We start from the raw sequence: 19487 nt of genomic DNA on the forward strand, positions 1-19487 counted from the left end.
CAAGTATCTTAACTGTGGTGGTTATAGAAAGCTACACGTGGAATCACACTGCACATGTGTGCATGCACACAAACTCACTCACACACACACACACACACACACACACACACAAGTGCATGTACATCCGGTGAAACCTGAATAAACTCTGAGGACTGTACTGACGTCGGTTTCCTGGTTTTGACATTGTGCTCTAGAAATACAAAATGTTAAATCAGGAGAGGCTGGATGAAGAGTAAACAGGATGTCCTTGTATATGTCTTTGTACCTTCCTATGAATCTAAAATTAGTTCAAAAATTACAAGTTTAATAAATAAAGAGATTATTTATTGAGCAGCTACTATATGTCAATCATTTTGAATGTATTTTCTTTTCACTGAGATACACAAGTCAAATCTTTTCACATGGACTATTTCTGCTAAGATACTATTTTCACCACTGTTGGAAGAAAAAAAGAGAGAAATAAACAATGGCATAATTTGCAGGAACAAGAATTCTCAGAATTCTCCTTAATGAATATCCCCAAATAACAAGTGATTTTGCAGGTCCTTAATTATCCTTTATAACAGAGTCCCACTGTGTGCATGTGTAGAGACAAATGGCCAAAGAGCAAATATGTTTTTAATTCTTCAAATAACCATATTCTTCTCCCAAGGGCTTAATAATACTTCCATTTCTCCCTGAACACTTCAATTTCTCCTCCTCAAATATCCCAAACTCCAAACCTACAACTGCCTGCCAAAATCAAACAACAAAGGCAGAGACAATACCTTGAAGAGGGAAACAGAAGGAGTATGTACATTTGAACGTTCTCCACTTCCCTTCCAGAATGCAAAGCATTTCTCTTCGCCTACCGGTTAACTAGAGACTAAGCGTTATTGCCATTTCATTCTAAAGACAAAGAATGTGATTCCTGACAAAATATTTAATAAAATATAATTTCAACAAAAATATGTAAATCTGACAGATTAAAACTTCTTTTATATATATATTTATATATTATATATATATATATATTTTTTTTTTTTTTGGTTGGGGGAGGTAATTAGGTTTATTTACTTATTCTTAGAGGAGGTACTGGGCATTGAACCCGGGACCTCTTGCGTGCTAAGCATGTGCTTTACCACTTGAGCTATACCCTCCCCCCTTGATAGATTGAAACTTCTAATTTTACCCCAAGAAGTAAGTTATAAGAATAGACATAAAAGGTACAATTCTGAAGTCCTGTGTTTGAAAAGCCATTAAAAGAGAGGGTTGTTCAGGGAAAGACTGATAAAAATAGCCACACAAGTACAGGACCTAGAGATGGTTCACCAAATGTCATTGCTTTGAGTTTTTAAATTTTAAAATTCTAAGGGAAAAAAAAAAATCATTCTACACACCGTTTATATCATCTCTGGTGTGGCATATGGCCAGGGGTACAACTTAATCATTTTCTGACTCTACAATTCAGACGTAATAAAACTGAAATTGTTTATGAATTCAGAGATAAGTGAATTTAAGATCAAAAAATTTCAGGCCCCTAAATTAACTCTATTAGCTTTTAAATGTCTGAACCATAATATACTTTTTATAAGTATAAGTAAATGTAAAAGTCTGAAGTTCTCCTATAAAAGCTAACCAGTGTTTGAATAGTATTCACTATCTTTTGTGGGGGAGAAATGTAAAAGAATTTCCCTCTACTTAATAAGTAAATTTCCTCAGTTTTCTGCAATTTGTTTAATCATATAATTGTCTAAATTTCATCTGACAAATAGGTCCTCTAGAGCTTCCTGAATAAAAATATTAAAATGTATTAAAGTCTGTAGTTATTTCACATTAACAAATCAAAAATGATAATCAAAATCTCCATATTTTTTACTTTAAATATTAATAAAAACTTCACAAGGAGGTCTTCCAGTTTGCAAATGGTGGTATAAAGCTAACACTTCTGCTTTCTCCTCCCCAAAACTATCCAAGGGCAAAAAGAACAGGATACAAAAACACAAAGTTCATTTTCAGAGAAACCAGGAGACAGCTGAAGCCCCAAGTCACAAATTAGGCGGAAAGCCTCCCACCTCAAAGCAGCAGAGATCAAACAGGAGCACGTACGTACGTACAGAAGGAAGCAGAGAGAACCCTCAGGAGATTTCACAAAGAACAACGTATGCTTCGCAGCCATAGAACAAAACCTAACCTCAGAGCTGCCACACAGTGGCAGGAGCTCCCCTATATCCACTTTTGTTTTGAGAAGAAGCAAAAGGAGGGGATTTCTCATACACGAAGTGAAAACTGAAAAGCAAGCCATAACTGCAGGGAACAGCCTTATCTCTCTGGCAGCTGGAAAGAAAAGATCACTTGGATTCTGAAAAAAAACCCAGGGCTGCATAATCCTGTTGGTTGGAGAGCAGTAAAAGCTAAATGAGCTCAAACTTGAAAGTCCAGTTAGGTGTAAGCCCTCCTTCTTACACAGATGTTCCAAAATGAACTGGCCCAAGAAAAGCAGCCCCACATTGAAGAACGGGTAGTCAAAGGACAAATTCTGTGCTAAGAGAATGTAAGAAAGAGGAAGAAAGGAAAAGGAAAAATGGCAGAGCAATCACAGCCATGAAATAAAAACACAAAACAGAAGCAAACACTTCTGGCTGAGATGGCAAGACAACAGGAAGTGACAAGCAGAGTTCAGGAAAGAAGAGGAAGTTAAAAAAACCAAAACCAAAAACAAAAACAAAACACCACAAAAATGAAGGCAAAACTAAAAAGAACATAAGGCGAAAGAGACACTGTGGAAAACACAGTAAAAAATAAAAATAAAAATAGCAAGCAAAAGGAAAAGGAAATAGTTTTAGAGGATTTGAGGAAAAATGATAACTATGGAAGATGGTAAAAGAGAGTTAGCATGAGAATACTCAGAATCCCTGAAGAAAACCATATTGACAGAATAGATCAAATATTTAATGATATAATTCAGACTTCCTTCAATACAGCAATCTAACTATCCTGAAACACTATCCAAGTTAAAAACACTTAAAACTGGAAATAATATATTAAAAACATTTTTCTAAATGGAGTACTGAACTGGTAAGTAAGGAAAATCCGCAGAAGCCAAAACCCAAGGCATAAGGCTAAAGAGAAAAGCAAGCCAGGAAGCCAGCAGCTCCCCAGTGTCATCTGCCACAACCTCGCTGGCTTGAGGGCTTGCTTTTAACAGCCGTGAGAAACAAATAATAAGAAAAGATGCCAATTCGAAGTTGCTTTGTAAAATAAACAAAATGTCAATGAAAATGCCAACAGGATTTTTTGGAACTAGACAAGCTGATTTTAAAGTTCACGCAGAAAAATGGTAAAAATCAAGAGCAAAGGGTTTACTAATTTAAAACAGGTATTATTATTTCTTTTCTGCAACACTATTCAGGATGCCAGACATCACAATTTACCAGCAATGTCATCTGAAGAGTCTTCATCATGAGGTACAGGAGGCCTTTTACTTCTTTTGGCTTTCTCAGGTAAAGCTCCGGATGGCTCCTTCACCCGCATCTGTTATATACTGAAAAGGAGGGGGAAATTACACGTTAATCCTCAAAAGTAAAATTTTACGTATTTTACTTAATGTGTATTAAAATTGAAGAGGCAAAAACAAATAAATAAGTAAAAATAAATAAAACTGAAGAGGCTTCAATTTTTTTTTATTGAGTTATAGTCAGTTTACAATGTTGTGTCAATTTCCGGTATAGAGCACAAATTTTCAGTCATACATGAATATACATACATTCATTCTGAAGTGGCTTCAATTTTAACTGATTAACACAGGAAGAGGGGAACATCAGTGAAAATCAAAGAAGTCTTTATTAAACCAATACACAAATGGCACATGACATATGACTTGTACCAACCATTCCCTTAGACATGTGATATCAGGTACATGAAAAAAACGAAAGTTTACGCCACTTCTGGTTCACATGCTCCCTTTGCCCTTTCTCCCATTTCACCGGCTAGGAGATGCTGCAAAGGACCAGGGATGGAAGCCAAGTGCCAAGCACAGTAGAGCCACCCTACCTGCACTGCAGGACCCAGCACTGGACTACTGAGAGACAAATACATTTCTATCTTTTTAAACTATTGCATTTTTTGTGTTTTTCCCCCACTTTTTTATTATGAACATTTTTAAACTTCCACAAAAGTGAAAAGAACAGAATAATGAACACTCACATACTATCTAGGGTCCATATCTAGAACCTTTTACCATATCTGTTTTATTTAAATATCAATGTGTATATAGACATATATAGATACATGTATATGAGTTTTTGTTTGTTTGTTTTTGTTTCCTTAACTGTTTTTAAAAGTAAGTTGCAGAGAACATGTATCCCTTAAGGACATTCTTCTATATAATCATATCATTATCACTTCTAAGAAAAATAACGGTAATTCCCTAATATCATCTCATATCCTATCATATTCCAATTTCTTCAGCTGACCCAAAGTGTCTTCTATACTGGTGGGTTTTTTTTTTTTAACATTTTTTATTGATTTATAATCATTTTACAATGTTGTGTCAAATTCCAGTGTTCAGCACAACATACTGGTTTTTTGAATAAGGATTCAATCAAGGTTTACACTTTGTATTGGTCATGTCTCTTAAGTATCTTTTAATCTACAACTGTTCTTCCCATAACAAATGGAGAGTTAACAGTGTCTTTACTTTCCTAAGACACTGGCTTTTTTTGAGAGGTCAGGACAGTGCACAGGAGTCAACTTGGAGATCTTGTTAAAATGTGGATTTTGATTCAAGTCTAGCACAGGACCTGAGAGTCTGCCTGTATAACAAGTTCCCAACAGGAAGCCACTGCTGGGGTCCACAGACCACACACACTCTCAGTAGCAGAGCTGTATAATGTCCCACACCGAATTTATCTCTCAATTCATGGTGTTATTTACCTCTAAATATATGTTTAAGAAATCTCTTATATATCTTGAAAATTCAGAGTTAATTCTAAAGATTTTAGATAAAAATTACACATCTTTTTACACCACTACATCCTAAATCCTACCTGATATCACGCTCTTCACGGCTAAGCTTCACTGTAATTTTTGTGGTTATTTATTTGCTTTTTGATCAAGATTGAAGAATTTTTAAACTCAGTAACAATTCTGAATCCTGATTCAGTCATACCATGTTCCACATAAGGACGCTTTTGAGTTTATCATCTTAAGAGCCATTTAAGTCTAAGGGTCATCTCTACTCAACTAAGCTGCAATAAATGAAGGCCTTCAGGGTTAGAGAGGTGCACAAGACCTCCGAGTCCCCTGCCCACTTCATTTCTGACTGCCTCGTCCCTCCAGACTGTCTCACCCACTTACCCCTACAGTTCCCCCTTGCAAAATCACTAATTCAAGAATTCCATTCTCTGATCACAACTTCGAGTTCTTCTAGCTTGTTTGATCAGCCACTCCTAGTGCCCAGGCTGACCGGGGGCTGCATCTCAACAAGTGCTTCCATGATCACAATAGCAGGGAAGGGGGGAAGGGAAGTGGCAAATCCACTGCTGGTTCTTAAAGTTTCACTTGCAAATGACACACGTCTGCTTATACTTTACCTGGCCAAAGCAAGTCATATGGCCACATTTAACTTCAAGTAGAAAGGGGGATGGGGTGGGCATGGGGGTGCGTGTTCAGAGAGTACGACCTTATCATGTACTCAGAAAGAACAGAATATGTGTGCCCAGGTTTAATGACTACCACATCACCCCCTGAATAGGACCTCAATCCTAGAGGAACCCAATTAACTGCTTTCCCCATGTCTGCATCCAAAAAGGCTGGAGAAAGTCTTTTAAGAAACGAGACTGGGTCTACTAAATTTATCATCGCAATCTCAAATGGATCAAGACATCCCCTTACCTACTACACCTCTGACTAACTTACATACTCCTCACACAGCCATTTGAAATCTTTTTCACTCTCCCAAACCCCCAACTCCTTCATTTCCCTACTCCACCAATATAATTTATTCTTCTACTTTACTGAGAAAAAAGAGACATAATCAGATGGCAAATCTGATCTTTCCACCCCAAAACTTAGAAATTTACTTCAACTATTTAAATTTGATGTCCTGAAAAGAGATAGACACAACAGAATCCAAGAAAAATGGCCCATGAGAAATTGGTCATATTTTTACCCTCCTTACACAGGTACTCTTCATAAAGATGAGCATTAACACATAACGAATGCTGGCAGAATAACTAAAGGAATTTGGTATTTGAATCTGTAAAAGGCCTATGCTTTTTTCAAAAACAGACTCAAGCTTAACTTGGCAGTGTAGGGTAAATTTCCAGTGATTTTTCTGACACATGTAGTATGTCTAAACATACAGACTCATTTTGGGCAGTAAATAACTATTTAGCAATCACTTATCTGTATAGCTTTCTTTTTCAATTCCCCTTTCAGGCAAAAAGAGATAAAAATTAAAGTCCAATTATTAGTGTTTCAAATACTTCCTATCATCAATATTGTGTCTGGGGAGTTCCAAGACCACCCTCACATTTGTAGATTCACTAGACAAACTCACAAGGCCCAGGATATATTTGTATTCATGGCCAGTATTTATTACATCAATGTAGTACAGGGCATACAGCCTGATCATAACGGAAAAGACACAAGTGAAGTCTAGAGAAATCCTGCAGTTCCCTAAGGTTCTCTCTCTCCCAGGAGATGTCAAACATAGCACACTCTGCAGGCAGTAAGTAAAATCCAGCAATGTCTATACAATGTTTTTGCCCAGGGATGCCTATTACAGACTCACAGGTGCAGGATTTTTATGCGGGCTGGCTGGTAACCTGCATAAATCATACTGTTCGCAGACGCCAAGCATGGGCTAACCTTGCAAGCAGGCCTTTCTAAGGAGAGCTGTCTCAGGCCTACTATGTTAACTCTTCTCAGCACAAATAAGTTCTGGCTATTTTTCTCACGGGGTTTCCTGAACAAAACTTTTCAGTTTTCAACTTCTGCATTACCCTAACATCTGTCTTTTCTCTAACGTAGAATGTGCAACTAGACTGTTTAGAAATGTTTTTTAAAAACAGGTTATGCAAACAAAAGTCCATATTCTCAAAAAGGAAAAAAACCTTTTTTTCGTACTTTTGGGCAATAATTTTCGGAGAAGGGATGGGTAGTAAGAAAGGGACATAACTTTCCTTTTAGATACAAGGCTCAAAAAAATGACCAGCACTTACATACTTTTATGTCCATCACACTCGGTTCTCTGCACTTGAGAGATACTAACCCACTTCATCCTCACAACCACGTACCACTTTATGAAACAGGTTACTATTATTTCTTCCATTTTACAGCTGACACACAGGGGTTAAATGACTTGGAGAGGTCCCGGAACCAGTAAGTGGTGGATGAAGATCTGAACCTAGGCAATCCACCTCCAGGACTCGTAATACTACAATTGTGCCGGAAACCCAGGAAAGACACGCTTCCCCGTCACTAACAAAAACATTCCAAGTTGTTGGAGAGAAAACGCGCTGCGAAGAGAGAGCACGGGAGGCAGGCCGGAAGGGTGCCGGGCCGCCGCGCCCCTCGGGCAAGGTGAGGCGGCCCCTCTCCCGCCCCGCCTCCGCTGGCTCCTCCCGCCGCCGCCCGGACACCGGGCCGGCCCCGCCGCACTCACGCGGCCCTCGGTAGCCGCCTGGTGCCTCCAAGGATTGGGAAGGCGAAGGCAAAGATTGGGAAATACATATGTAGAGGCCTTGTCCCAGGTCCGTCATGCCGCAAGGGGCTGAGGTCACGTAAAGGAAGAGGGAGAAATGCGGCGAACACAGCACCGCACCCGAGACTCACCCTTTCCGGACGAGCGGCCGCGCTACGACCAGAAGCGACTGCGCCTGCGCGGCCGCCCTGCCCGCCGGCAGGGGCGGGGCCGTGTGTGCCCGCCCCCACGTCCCGGCGACTTCGGGGCGCTCGGCGCGTGGCCGCGTTCCCTGAGTTGGGCACAGGGCTGGACCGGCGTGTGTCGCGCCTGCGTTCTCTACACGCGTAGGGCCTGGTAGGCTGCGGCTAATCTTAGAATAGTGTAAGTAGACGCCTGATTGGATCCGGAGAGTGGCCTGTTTCGCTGCTCGGGTCTTCCGCGAGTCGGGATTTAGTCCCGCTTGTTGCTGGGCATCTGCGGAGGTAGCCTCAGACTTCCCTGCCTCACGCTCTTTTGAGCAGTATAGTCACATCTGACATCGAATATTCTCTTGCCTTTTTTTTCCCCATTATTATTGTCTTACTTGTCATTCTCACTTTATTAGACAGGATATTTCTTAAGCTATACCTCTTGGAAGCTTGATATCCATTAAAATGGTTTGTATTTTGCATGTGTTTTGTAAAAGTAGTTGGTAGGAAAATATTTTGTTTGAATATTGTTACCATGACGGCAAATTCCATCATGGTACCATGAAGCCAAACAAACTGAAACATGAGTTTGAGCAGGTTTATTGCAGGGCTGAGCAAGGAGGACCGAATGGCTCATTCCCAAGAAAACCCTGAACTCCCTGAAGGTTTAAAGGCCAGGTAAGGGAGGAGATCCCAGGGTATTTGATTAGCTGGTGCACAATTCTCTGATTGGTTGATGTTGAGGTAACAGGATAGTCAATATTATCAACTCCTAGGTGCCAGAAGGTCTGAGGGCCATGCACTCTCCATCATCAAGTAAATTTCTTCCCTTTGATGGTGGTTTTAGGCATCTGAAAAACTAAGGCAATATATATGAGTTTTATTATCTGGGTACTTAAGAGAGGAGCTACAGCAGAGGATATGGGAAGGGGTCTGACCCTGGAAGGCCCCACAGGGTCCTGCTCAATTATAATATTGCAAGCATCAATATTAGTTATGAATAAACTGTAAGTCTTTTAATCTTTGGCAGTTCTTCATCCAGGGGACAGGTGTGGCCCTATGGATAGAGCCGTGGATTACAGGTCAAAAGTTTTTAGAAATAAATCTCCCAAACTCTGATTTTGCCTTAAAAACTCTAGTTCATTTCTTATGAAATAGTTAAAACTATTTCCATGTAGAGAACTTGACAAAGGAGGTTACAGTTGTCTGCACTGTGCTTACGGAAACCATTAATTGAACAGCTATAACTGAGTGAAAATATGTGGGTCACTGCTAAGTATTGGGACACATAATCGTGTTTCGGGATAGGGGTAATTTTTCTCTACGGAAAAGAAAATATTCCCCAAATAATAATAGGTCTTGCTGTAATTTTGAACTCAAAATTGTCTACTTCATAAATCATTTAACGTCAGCTTTCAAACAGAATATGGAGAGGAAAAAGACATGCAAACTTGAGCAAATCTAAATAATTTGAATGCTAAATTGCATTGCAGTAAAAGGGATTTTGAAAATGTTTCATAAATTGGAATCCAATTTACAAGAAAAAAAGGGAGGGGACTGAATTAGAATATGGAATTTTAAGTTATCTTTCTAATACAAAGAAATTTAGGAATTATGGAAATCACCATACAATACCATGCAATTTTTCATGAAAATTACAAAATTCCAAAGCTATCCTATTTCTAGCAGATGTACCTTTAATGTGGTCAAAATCTCCAGAGACTGCAATCTCCATTTCAAAATGTGGCATGAGTTAGAGAAAACTTGTCAGATACTAAGTTTTTGTTTCTGACGTTCTTCAAATTATTTATCTTTTCACTTAATTGAAAATAAAATTTACTATTTGATGTATTCTTCGAAGGAAGGAAATTATTTTTAAATGGTACCTTTAAGTATATTTTTAGTGCTATTGCAAAACATTATGAAAAAAATCAAATAAAAATATAAATTTGCTTAAGATCAGCTGTGTATACATTTCAAATAATGTTAAATATCTTAATTTTACCATCATCGTTCTGTCTGGAAACATATGGAATACTTTGCTAAGGTATAGTCTATACATATATCTTTTAAGTTTTTATTCTGTGTTTTTAAAGATACATTCTTTCTTATAAAAGTAATACATGACAGTTTAGTATAAAGTTCCTCATCTTTTCTTCTTTCTCACACTCTCATTTCCTTTCCTCAGAGGTAACATTTCCTATTCTATATTTGCTGTTTCATATGTACAGTTTCAGGAATTGTCTTTGCACATATGGTGTACATTGGTACCACATTTTCATATGATTACCATTTATTAAAAGAGAACACAGGTTAGATTAGTCTACATTCTATTCTACAACTTGATTTTTTTCTCACTTGATTATATATCTTGGACATTTCTCCACATTAGCCTCATTCTTTTGACTGATTACTTAGGACTGGATGTATCATTTTTTTCCCCTAATCAGTCCCCTGTTAGGGTGCCTTTGTCTCTTTGCCTACTTGTGCAGATATTTTTGGTAGATAAACTGGTAGCAGCGAAAATGCTGAGTCAACAGATGTTCATTTTGATAGAAACTCTTGAAAAAAATATTGCATGAAAGGCACTACATTTCCTAATTTTTCATCTGATTTATCTAAAGTCTGGGGGCTTGATGTGGATTTAGAAAGAAAGAGAAAAAATCCCAAGGCTCTTAAAAATCCCCTCCTTTCCAGTTGTCTCTCACTTGCAATGTGGCAAAAAATAAAAAGAGTTGCTTCAGAATTAACGATGCACATTAGCTCAGCACTAATAGACCTTTCCCAGAAGAGTTAAATTATTTCTCTCCTTTTCATCCCACTTTAAGCCTTATTTCCCTCTGTCACACCTTCTCTGAAGGAAGAACTTGGACACTTGTCCAAGGAGAAAAAGTGTCCAAGGAGCAATTGTCAATACTCTTGTTTGACAAGATTTTTTTGCTCTAAGACCTCTTAAATAAACCCAGTTTGGCACTGTGCTAAGTACAGGAGGACATATTCATCTTTTCAGAAAAAAAAATCATACAGAAAAATATTTCTCAAGTAATCAGTCATGAACACTAGAAAAAGAATTGTTTAGTAATATGTGCTCTTGCAAAAGTGTACATTAGATTAAATGTGATTCATTGAGACCAAGTACATTGTTTCCATATTTGTGTCTTTATTACCTGTGGTTTATGATGGGGATGCCACAGAGTATACATGTACAATATAGAATGACATTTTAGTTCAAAGTCAGTTCACAAAATGGATTACACAGAGACTATGGTTAAAATCCAAATGCATTGGAAAAACATGATTGTAAGTGATGTCATTGGTACAGAAATCTGAAGTGGTTTTATTAATTATTAAATTATTAAAAACTGAATAATTTAAAAGTGCATGCTTAAAGAAATTATTCCTTGGACACATACTTTAATAATGCCATTTAGAAACCAATTGAAAATATGTTTCACTGTGAATCAATTTGCAGTTAAATAAGGCTTTAATTATACTTGGAAACCAAATTGAGAATAAATTAGAAAAATAAAGTAATGAACCAAGCTGAGAATAAATTAAAAACAATAAGAAAGAATATGATAATAAGAAACTATAAGGTAATAAGAAATTGTATGTGATAGGCTGAATATGCTTCCCCCACAACACACACAAACCAAAATGTTCTATTTCCCAGAACCTGTGAATGTGTTACCTTACATGGCAAAAGGATTTTGCATTTAGGATTAAATTAAGATTATCCCAGTGGTCCCAGTCTGATCACAAGGGTCCTAATGAATGGGAGGCAAGAGGGTTAGAACAAAAGAGGGGACCTGACAACAGAAGCAGAAATCAGAGTTAGATAGAGATTTGAAGATGCTAAACTGGCTTTAAAGATGGGGAAAGAGACCCCAATAGCCAAGGCATGCAGGCAGCCTCTAGTGGGTGGGAAAGGTTAAGAGAAGAAATTCTCACCTATAGCCTTCGGAAGGAACACATGGGTGCCGACACCTTAATTTTAGCCAAGTGACTTCTGACTTACAAAACTGTGCATGATAAATTTGTGTTGTTTGAAGCCAACATATTTGTGGTAACTTGTAGTATCAATTAGTAACTAACACATTTTATAAAATAGTTGGACCTAACCCTGACAAAGTTTCATGTTGTGGGGAAAAGACGACAGCATGAGATTATCTTAAAGCTGACATCAGTGAACCAGATGTGGGAATCAGAAATAAGTCTTTAGAAAAGTGTCCATGGAGTTTGCTTTTAATCCAATACATGAGAAGCTTGTTGTGAAATGAATTGGAGAACTTCGTTTACTTTTTTCTTTAACTATTATCTTTGTTATATTTTCTTTCCACTTGTAAACTATGTCCCTCCTTTGAAAAATAATAATCAAAAACAAAAAAGCAATCCCAGACCTTAGTTTCTTTCCAAACGACTTTAAGTTTTAAAGCAGGGCACGCTTCCGTCCGCAATTACTCCTGGTGGCACTACCCGGTTCGGCCGGCGCCTAGCTGGAGGGCGCTCGAGAGGCCCGCGCGGCTCGCCCCGCGGCGGGAGGAGGAGGAGGAGCCGGAGCAGGAAGTGGTCAGTAGCCCCGCAGCGCAAGCCGGGGATGGTTCTCCCGCGGTTCCTGCTGCTCCCAAGTGCGCGCTGGGCGATCCTCGGCTCAGCGGAGGCTGCGCTCTGGGGTGAGTTCGGTGGTCCTCGGGGAAATGGAGAACGCCTAACCTTGGACCCCTGGGAAGGGGTGTCATTAGTGGGGCAGTCGCTTCTTCAAGACTTCCTGTTACAAATCAGACCCATTACACCTGGCCCCAGGGAAAGTAACATCCACTTACGCTCTTGTTCCTTCAGATCCCGGGCTATTGGGGCCTGGGGTTGCTCTTGGCGGACTCAGGGAGAGGGGTACACACTGCTCCAGGGAGCTCGCGTGGAAACCATGTATAAAGGTACTGGTGCTTGACTGAGCGATGAAGGTCAGTTCGCGACTCAAGAGAATTGAGCCTGATGGCCCGGCCAGTTCCTGCCCGGGAGAGACGCGATGACGAGCGCAGCGTTGCGAGTGACACCTGTGACCCACTAGAGAGCGGCGCTCATAGGTTGATGAAATCTACACTTATCACACGGTGGGGCTGTAACGGTACCACCCCTTGTTTTACAGCTGGCGAAGCAGAAGCCAGAGAAGCGAAGGTCGTTAATGGAGGGTGGCGGGTGTGTGTCTAGAACTCAGAGCAGGCCTCCAGTCCTTTCTCTTTGCTTTACATGCTGCCTCTCCTTTAACAAGTTTTGTGGATAAAGCTACAGGGGCCCCAGCGCAACACTTTCTCCTCCCTCCCCCCAATTACTCCATTATAACTCCTGGTACATCTTCTGTAGTTGAAGACGCTCTGTTCAGGCAGATTCTTTGTTGTTTGGTTTTACCTTTAATCAACATTTATTGAGCACCTAATCAGCCAGGCGTCCTGCTGGGGATACAGCTCACTTCACCATATTGGGGGGGCAGACAGACACAGATAAACAATCACCACACACAGCCTAGTCGAGTGAGACTGCAATGGAGAGAACTCCCGGCTCCACCCGAGTTGGAGAAGTTGTTAGAGAAAAGGTACCTGTTTCATTTAAAAAATTCTACTTCTAATACATGATTTTATTCTCATTATATTAAAACAAACAACACAGCGCAGCATGAGTCTCCTCAGATATGGTTTGGTACACATCCTTCTAAACACTTTTCCATGAGTAGATGTAAATAAATGCACACATGAAAACACCACGTGTATATTTTTACATGTATGTAAGTCACTACATATATAGATAGAACTACATATAGATACACTATGTAGATCTATATGTACTATATATAGTATATACTATAGATATCTATCTATAATAAGATTATATATGTGCTTACTTTTCTGGAACTTTTTTCTCACTTTAAGTGTTCAGGAGCTTTCCATAGCAGCACACATAGCTCTTAACCACTGGATATATCCCATAGTATGGGTCATAGTTTATTTAACTACTCCCTTATTAATGGATATTTTGGTTTCCATTTTTGTTTTTGCTTTTGTAAAAGTTCTTCAGTAAGTATCATTGTATGCTTCTTTGTGTGTATGTTCAAGTATTTTTCCTACAAGTGGAATTGTTGGGTCAAAGGGGAGGTGACAAGTGACATTTAACAGGGTCTTAAAGGAGACTTAAACAGTGTGCAGGTAGAAATGAGAGAGAAAGGTATTCCCTTCAGAAGGAACAGTGTGCTTAAGGAAAGGTGAAGATATTCATTGTTCACTATATAGATTATTTAAACTTCACAGCAATTCAAAAAGCTAAATAATATTATTCCCATTTTGCAAGTAAGAAACAAACTCCCAGATAGTTTAAGTCATCTGCTGAGGGTCACAGAGCTAAGTGGGCAAGCCAGGATTTGAACCTCGGTTTATCTGACTCTAAAATCCCTGTTCTTTCCACTATAAAAATGAGGTTAGAGCACATGTGTACTTTTGGTGTAGCTGGAGGGTAGGATAACTGGGGCAGAGAAGAATGGAGGAAGTTTGGTAAATTACGTTGGTAAGGTGGGTTGAAGGACATTATAGAACATATAGGAATCTTGGACTGTCGCCTGTAATGTAGGCTGAAGGGACTAACCTGGTGAGGTTGGATTTACCAATGTGGAAACAGCAAAATTGGAGTTCATTCAAAGTTAAGCTCAAAAGGTGAAAATTAGGCATAGTCTGTATTACCTTTGAAAATCCCTCAAGGGAACCACACATCATCTCTCAGGAATCCCAAACAGCCAGTTTTTCTTTTGTTTCTTTGGTTGAGCACCGATGAAGTGGTTCATTTACAAGTAGAGGCCATGTTGTGTACACACACACACACAATAGCTTTAAATAATTAGTGTGGAGTACAGGCTCATACTGTGAGAGGCTTGGGGGAGCTGAGACTCTCAAGGGACCATGCTTGCTTCAGGCTTTTGCTTACTGAATGGGAAGGCAGGAAATCCAGACTTACCGATTGCTCCTCCTGTTCTCCCTTCCCCCCAGCCCGCCCACCCTTGCTGAATTAGAGAAAGTTAAGTGTCAATTTGATGTGACTCTACTACACAGGAAAAACTTGGATTAGGGTAAGATTTACAAATCATTTGCAAGATTCAGTTACCAAATGCTGCATGTGTATTTTCAAACTGCCCCCAATTAAAGGGCTTGAAGAGAGCAGAATATGGACTCGGCACAAGACCAGCCATAAGTGTGCAGGGCAGGAGGACAGAGCTGTACCTTACTGTTCAGTCAGGCCATGTACAAAATACATATATCGATCACACAGTTCAGTAAAGTCAAAGGGTCAATATAGTTAGCTAACTGGAACAAAAGGGAAGATTCCTGTGACCGACTCTTTTTAAAAGTCATTTTTAAGGTAACTAAATTATTTTATTCTTTCCAGGCTTAAAGTCAATAAAAGGAAGCTGCCACAATTTTTGTACTGCTATTTGTAAAGATGTCACTTATATGGAACTTAAAAAACTCTTGAATTCAAAAAAAATTATGTTAATTGATGTTAGAGAGACATGGGAAATTCTTGAGTATGGAAAGATCCCCGGGTCTGTCAATATACCACGTAAGTGACATGTGCCTTAACCTGATTCGTTAGAAAAATACATATCCAGTAATGTACTGTATCTAACATTTAACTGAAATTCTTAACATGTTTCTTGCAGTGGATGAGGTAGGTGAAGCTCTACAGATGAACCCGAAAGACTTCAAAGAGAAGTACAATGAAGTAAAGCCATCCAAATCTGACAGTCTAGTGTTTTCTTGTTTAGCCGGAGTGAGAAGCAAGAAGGCTCTGGACACAGCATTATCTCTGGGCTTTAACAGGTGTGTAGATGAAGTATAAAAATGGGCTTAAGAATGTGTATTCCACTGTTTCACAGGTATATTTTTATTGGTCTACTGAAGAATTTCTTATAATTACTGTGTTGGTAACGGCAGAATAACGAGACTAGGAGTCTCTGCTTACCATCCTTCAATCTTTAAAACAGTCCTAAAGTCTAAGTAGTATGATGAAAAGCCACTGCCTATCTAAATCTCTAAAGTTCCTGTCAACCTTGTGCTATAAAGCAGGAGAAAATGTTTATAGCACTAATTATTTGATGTACGTTTTTAGTGCTCAAAACTATGCTGGAGGATGGAAGGAGTGGGCAACCTATGAATTTTCAGAGAAGAAACAAGGACATTGAATTTTGGACTACAAGCTGGCCCTTTCCTTGTGTACATGCAGCCCAGGATACTGGAAGAAACAAAAGAATAAGAAAGTAGCCGTGGCACCAGTGATTAATGGGAAGGGGATTTTGTATAAGTCAGTTAATTTGTTGAATCTTTTTCTCATCTGTAAATTGAGAATCCCACTTCCCCCTGCCCTCTTCCAAAGGCTATTGAGGATTGAGGTAATGCATGTGGTTTACCGTGGAAATATAAGGGTTGGAACTCTAGGAATTAATTTTTAAATAGCTTAGTATAGTTCTATAGTATTCCAAAAGACTTGAATTCTTTTGCTACCTAAACATAACGTGTGACTATTTGTGTTAGAATAGCTTCTGTACTGTACTCTTCATCAAAGAGGTGACCAGCATGGCAGTGATATAATTTGCAACTTAAAAAATGAATATGATCCATGGGCATAGTACTCAGAACAGTGGTTGCTTCTGTGGAGGGAAGGAGATTAACTGGAAAAGGCAAGGAAGAAAATTTCTAGGGTGATGGAAGTGCTCTGTATCTTGATTGAGGTATTGGTACATAGGCATATACATTTATCAAGACTCATTGATGTGAACACTTAAAAAATATACATTATCTGTAATTATATCTCAATTAGAATAATGAAAATAAAAATAGAATAATGAAAACAGAAAAATGTTTAAATATAAATGATTCCCACTAGCATGAGTATATTCCTTTGGAATGTTAAGTCCTACATTTTGCTTGTTAGTACACTAGTGCACAGTAACTGAAATTTAAAACCCAGTAGATGGTAGATGGGTTTAACAGATTAGACACAACTGATGAGATAATTAATACAAATGAAATAAATAAGGTACACATATTAATATGGATGATTCCCACAATGTTGTGAGAAAAGGCAAACTATGGAAACATATACAGTACAGTATATGCACAATAATACTATATATTATGTATTTAGTTTATACCTATATATGCATGTGTATGTATGTACACATAGTATAAGTATAAAGTATGAGAATAATAAATACCAAACTCAGAATGGCTTCCTCTGCGACAAGAACACAGGAGGTTGTAACAGTATGGTTAACATTTTATTTAGCATGTTTAGTGGGTAAATGAATACTTATTTTTACCTTTTACATGTTTGGGATAGGAACTCGGTATCCTTAGTTGGAGACATGTAAACCAGATTCTACAATTATAATACCTTTGGATTCCTGGTACTTTTTTAAAGAAAAAAACTTATAATGTATCTTATTTACCCAAATACAATTATACTTGTATCTTTTGGAAAAAGCAAAGGATTAACAAATTAATTAGAATGATTTGTTTTCTATATCAGATCAAATTTACAAATGATTTTATTTGGTATTCTTAAATAAAAATTTAACAAATTATATATCTGAAACTGCACTGACTTTTACTGACTTAAGAGTAAAACCATTACCAAAGTCTGGTATCAGATGCCTCAAAATGTGAAAAAATAGCATATGATTTAATACATCATTAACAGGTAGCTATTTTATTTCAATCATGGGAGAGTATCAGTTTTAATCTGGTAATGCAAGAGATCAAAAGTTTTAGAAATGCAGACTAGCCAGATTATGTTTTTAAATATTATAGGTGCTATATATTATTTTCTTAATGGAGGAGGATGTCCTAGAAAAAGTGGCAACAGTGCACAGCCTCAGGTTCTGAACAAAGTGTCTCAAGTTCCCTTCTTTTTCATTGTACATTTCTTACCTGCCTTATAATCTGTGAGGCCTCTCGGATTCTATGATAATGCACCATTTTGCTGTCTAGTATGTTTATGCCATAGAAATATTGGACAGAGGAAGGACCAGCAGCTAATCTGTGAGAAATTTATATTAAAGACAAACTGGAAAATTGAATGCTTCTCCCACCGTCCAGGAAGACTTACTTTTGTCTAAAAGGGCATCAGTTTATTAATGGAAAAATGTAATTTTCCACCAGCTCTTCTCAGTACTATAAGTTTTAACAAGAGCAAGGATAAGAAGGAAAAAGGAGAGAAATTTTAATAAATTATAATAGTAGACTCTGGTTAAAGTGTATCCACGTGTAGGCAACAGTTCCTACCTGATAATACTGTTCTGAAGATTAAGTCAGATAATGCACATCAAGTATTTAATACTGTGTTATTAGTGTTATGGTGTTAATCAGTACAAAATGGTATTTGCTTATTGGTAGTTGATATTTGGGGTTGCTGTTTGTATTCACTTAACATTAATGGATAAAGAAGGCTGCTGAAACTTCCAGTTAAACACCTGGGTTCAGGAATGGCAGCGAGATGCCTTACAGAAAACAGGAAGATAAAGTGAAACTCCAAGTACTGAACAATGAGATACCTACCCTCCTGACCTCACTCACCTCCAAAACTCTGACAACCCAGCTCCTACCACCTCTGATAGAAAGCTAGACGCTTCCTCTCTAGAAAAACTGACCCATCCCAAAGAAAAAAGCTTCAGAATGATTTTGGGGTTGGGAGGGACGGGTCATAAAAAAGTTCTGTTGCTCCCTTATGCTGTGAAGCCCACCACTGAAAAGTCCTACTCTTGGACAGAAGCCTTCAGTTAGCTTTCTCTCTGCCTCTCAAGTGTGAAGTATCCTGATTCTCACTTCAAAGACTCCGATCAAACCAAACAGAAAAAAAGGAACTTCAAGGAAAGAATGTGAATGCAGGGAGTAAAGAAAAATTTTAAAGCAAAAGAACCCTAAATTATTATCCTTAGAATGATAACAAATTGCATTCTCATACACAAACAAGGTGCTCCTTAAAAGAAAAAGAAACCTTCAATGCACCTTTTCTCAAGAAGCTAGAGGATGTACGCCATTAAAACAAAGGCATAAGTAAGCAAAGAAAAAAAAAAGGATTCCCTGTAACTGGGATACCTAAACAAAAAGATGAAAGAGTCAAGGAGGAATGTCTCCCTGTGAGTGATCTGTGGAATAAATGAAAATAATAATTCTGGTGATAAATTAATAAAAGATATAAAGTATATTGAGCAAATTGCAAGGCAATTAATACTTCCAGAAAGCAAAAAACTTCTTCTAAAAGGAACACTAGAGAACACATTTTCTATGTAAACTTAATACATACTGAATATGAGTTTCACAAGAATTATACAATTAAATTGGGCCGATCATGGGAACACAAGTCCCAGTGTAGAATGGGTTGGGCGCAGGGAGTTGGAGGATGGGATGGGAGTTGGAAGTGGAGAATAGGTGTATGAGAAAATGAAATCTTCATCTTCCATAGCAGGAATTTAATAGATAATACTTACAATTGAAGAAAAAAATCAAACGGAAAGAAAAGAGAAACTGGAGAGTAAGCAGAAGAGGCAGGATGGTAAAGTGGTAAGCCTGGGCCCTGGAACCCCGCTGCCC

The 19487-nt window shown here is 38.3% G+C and overlaps 2 protein-coding genes across 7 annotated transcripts in view; one reads left to right on the forward strand and one right to left on the reverse strand.

Moving 5' to 3' along the window:
- USP45 (ubiquitin specific peptidase 45) overlaps positions 1-7863 on the reverse strand; it is a 58564-nt gene extending 50701 nt beyond the window's left edge. For 3 of the 6 annotated variants that reach the window (XM_072965651.1, XM_072965650.1, XM_072965649.1), the window contains exons 1-2: positions 7819-7856; positions 3414-3523 (exon numbers count right to left, since the gene is read on the reverse strand). In XM_072965651.1, the coding sequence (XP_072821752.1) occupies positions 3414-3513 (100 nt within the window). In that variant the 5' untranslated portion in view covers positions 3514-3523; positions 7819-7856. Of the gene's footprint in view, positions 1-3413; positions 3524-7818 lie in introns of all 6 variants that reach the window. The other 3 variants (XM_072965653.1, XM_072965655.1, XR_012074879.1) reach the window with 2 other exon arrangements.
- LOC102525001 (thiosulfate sulfurtransferase like domain containing 3) lies at positions 7785-17481 on the forward strand. The gene is made up of 6 exons (XM_072965930.1): positions 7785-8013; positions 12263-12530; positions 12697-12791; positions 15283-15456; positions 15557-15716; positions 16006-17481. Exons 1-6 carry the CDS (start codon positions 7785-7787, stop codon positions 16076-16078), a joined length of 999 nt encoding a protein of 332 aa, XP_072822031.1. The 3' UTR covers positions 16079-17481.
- The last annotated feature ends 2006 nt before the right edge of the window (positions 17482-19487 follow it).

This window comes from Vicugna pacos, chromosome 8 (genome assembly GCF_048564905.1).
Source record: "Vicugna pacos chromosome 8, VicPac4, whole genome shotgun sequence".
NCBI lineage: Eukaryota > Metazoa > Chordata > Mammalia > Artiodactyla > Camelidae > Vicugna > Vicugna pacos.

What these genes read in the sequence shown, in the direction of transcription:
- LOC102525001 (XM_072965930.1), top strand. Translation starts at nt 7,785, where the DNA reads ATGCGGCGAACACAGCACCGCACCCGAGACTCACCCTTTCCGGACGAG. An exon ending in AGCGGAGGCTGCGCTCTGGG is followed by an intron (nt 12,531 to 12,696) that starts GTGAGTTCGGTG and finishes TTGTTCCTTCAG; the next exon opens with ATCCCGGGCTATTGGGGCCT. An exon ending in TTATCTCTGGGCTTTAACAG is followed by an intron (nt 15,717 to 16,005) that starts GTGTGTAGATGA and finishes GTACGTTTTTAG; the next exon opens with TGCTCAAAACTATGCTGGAG.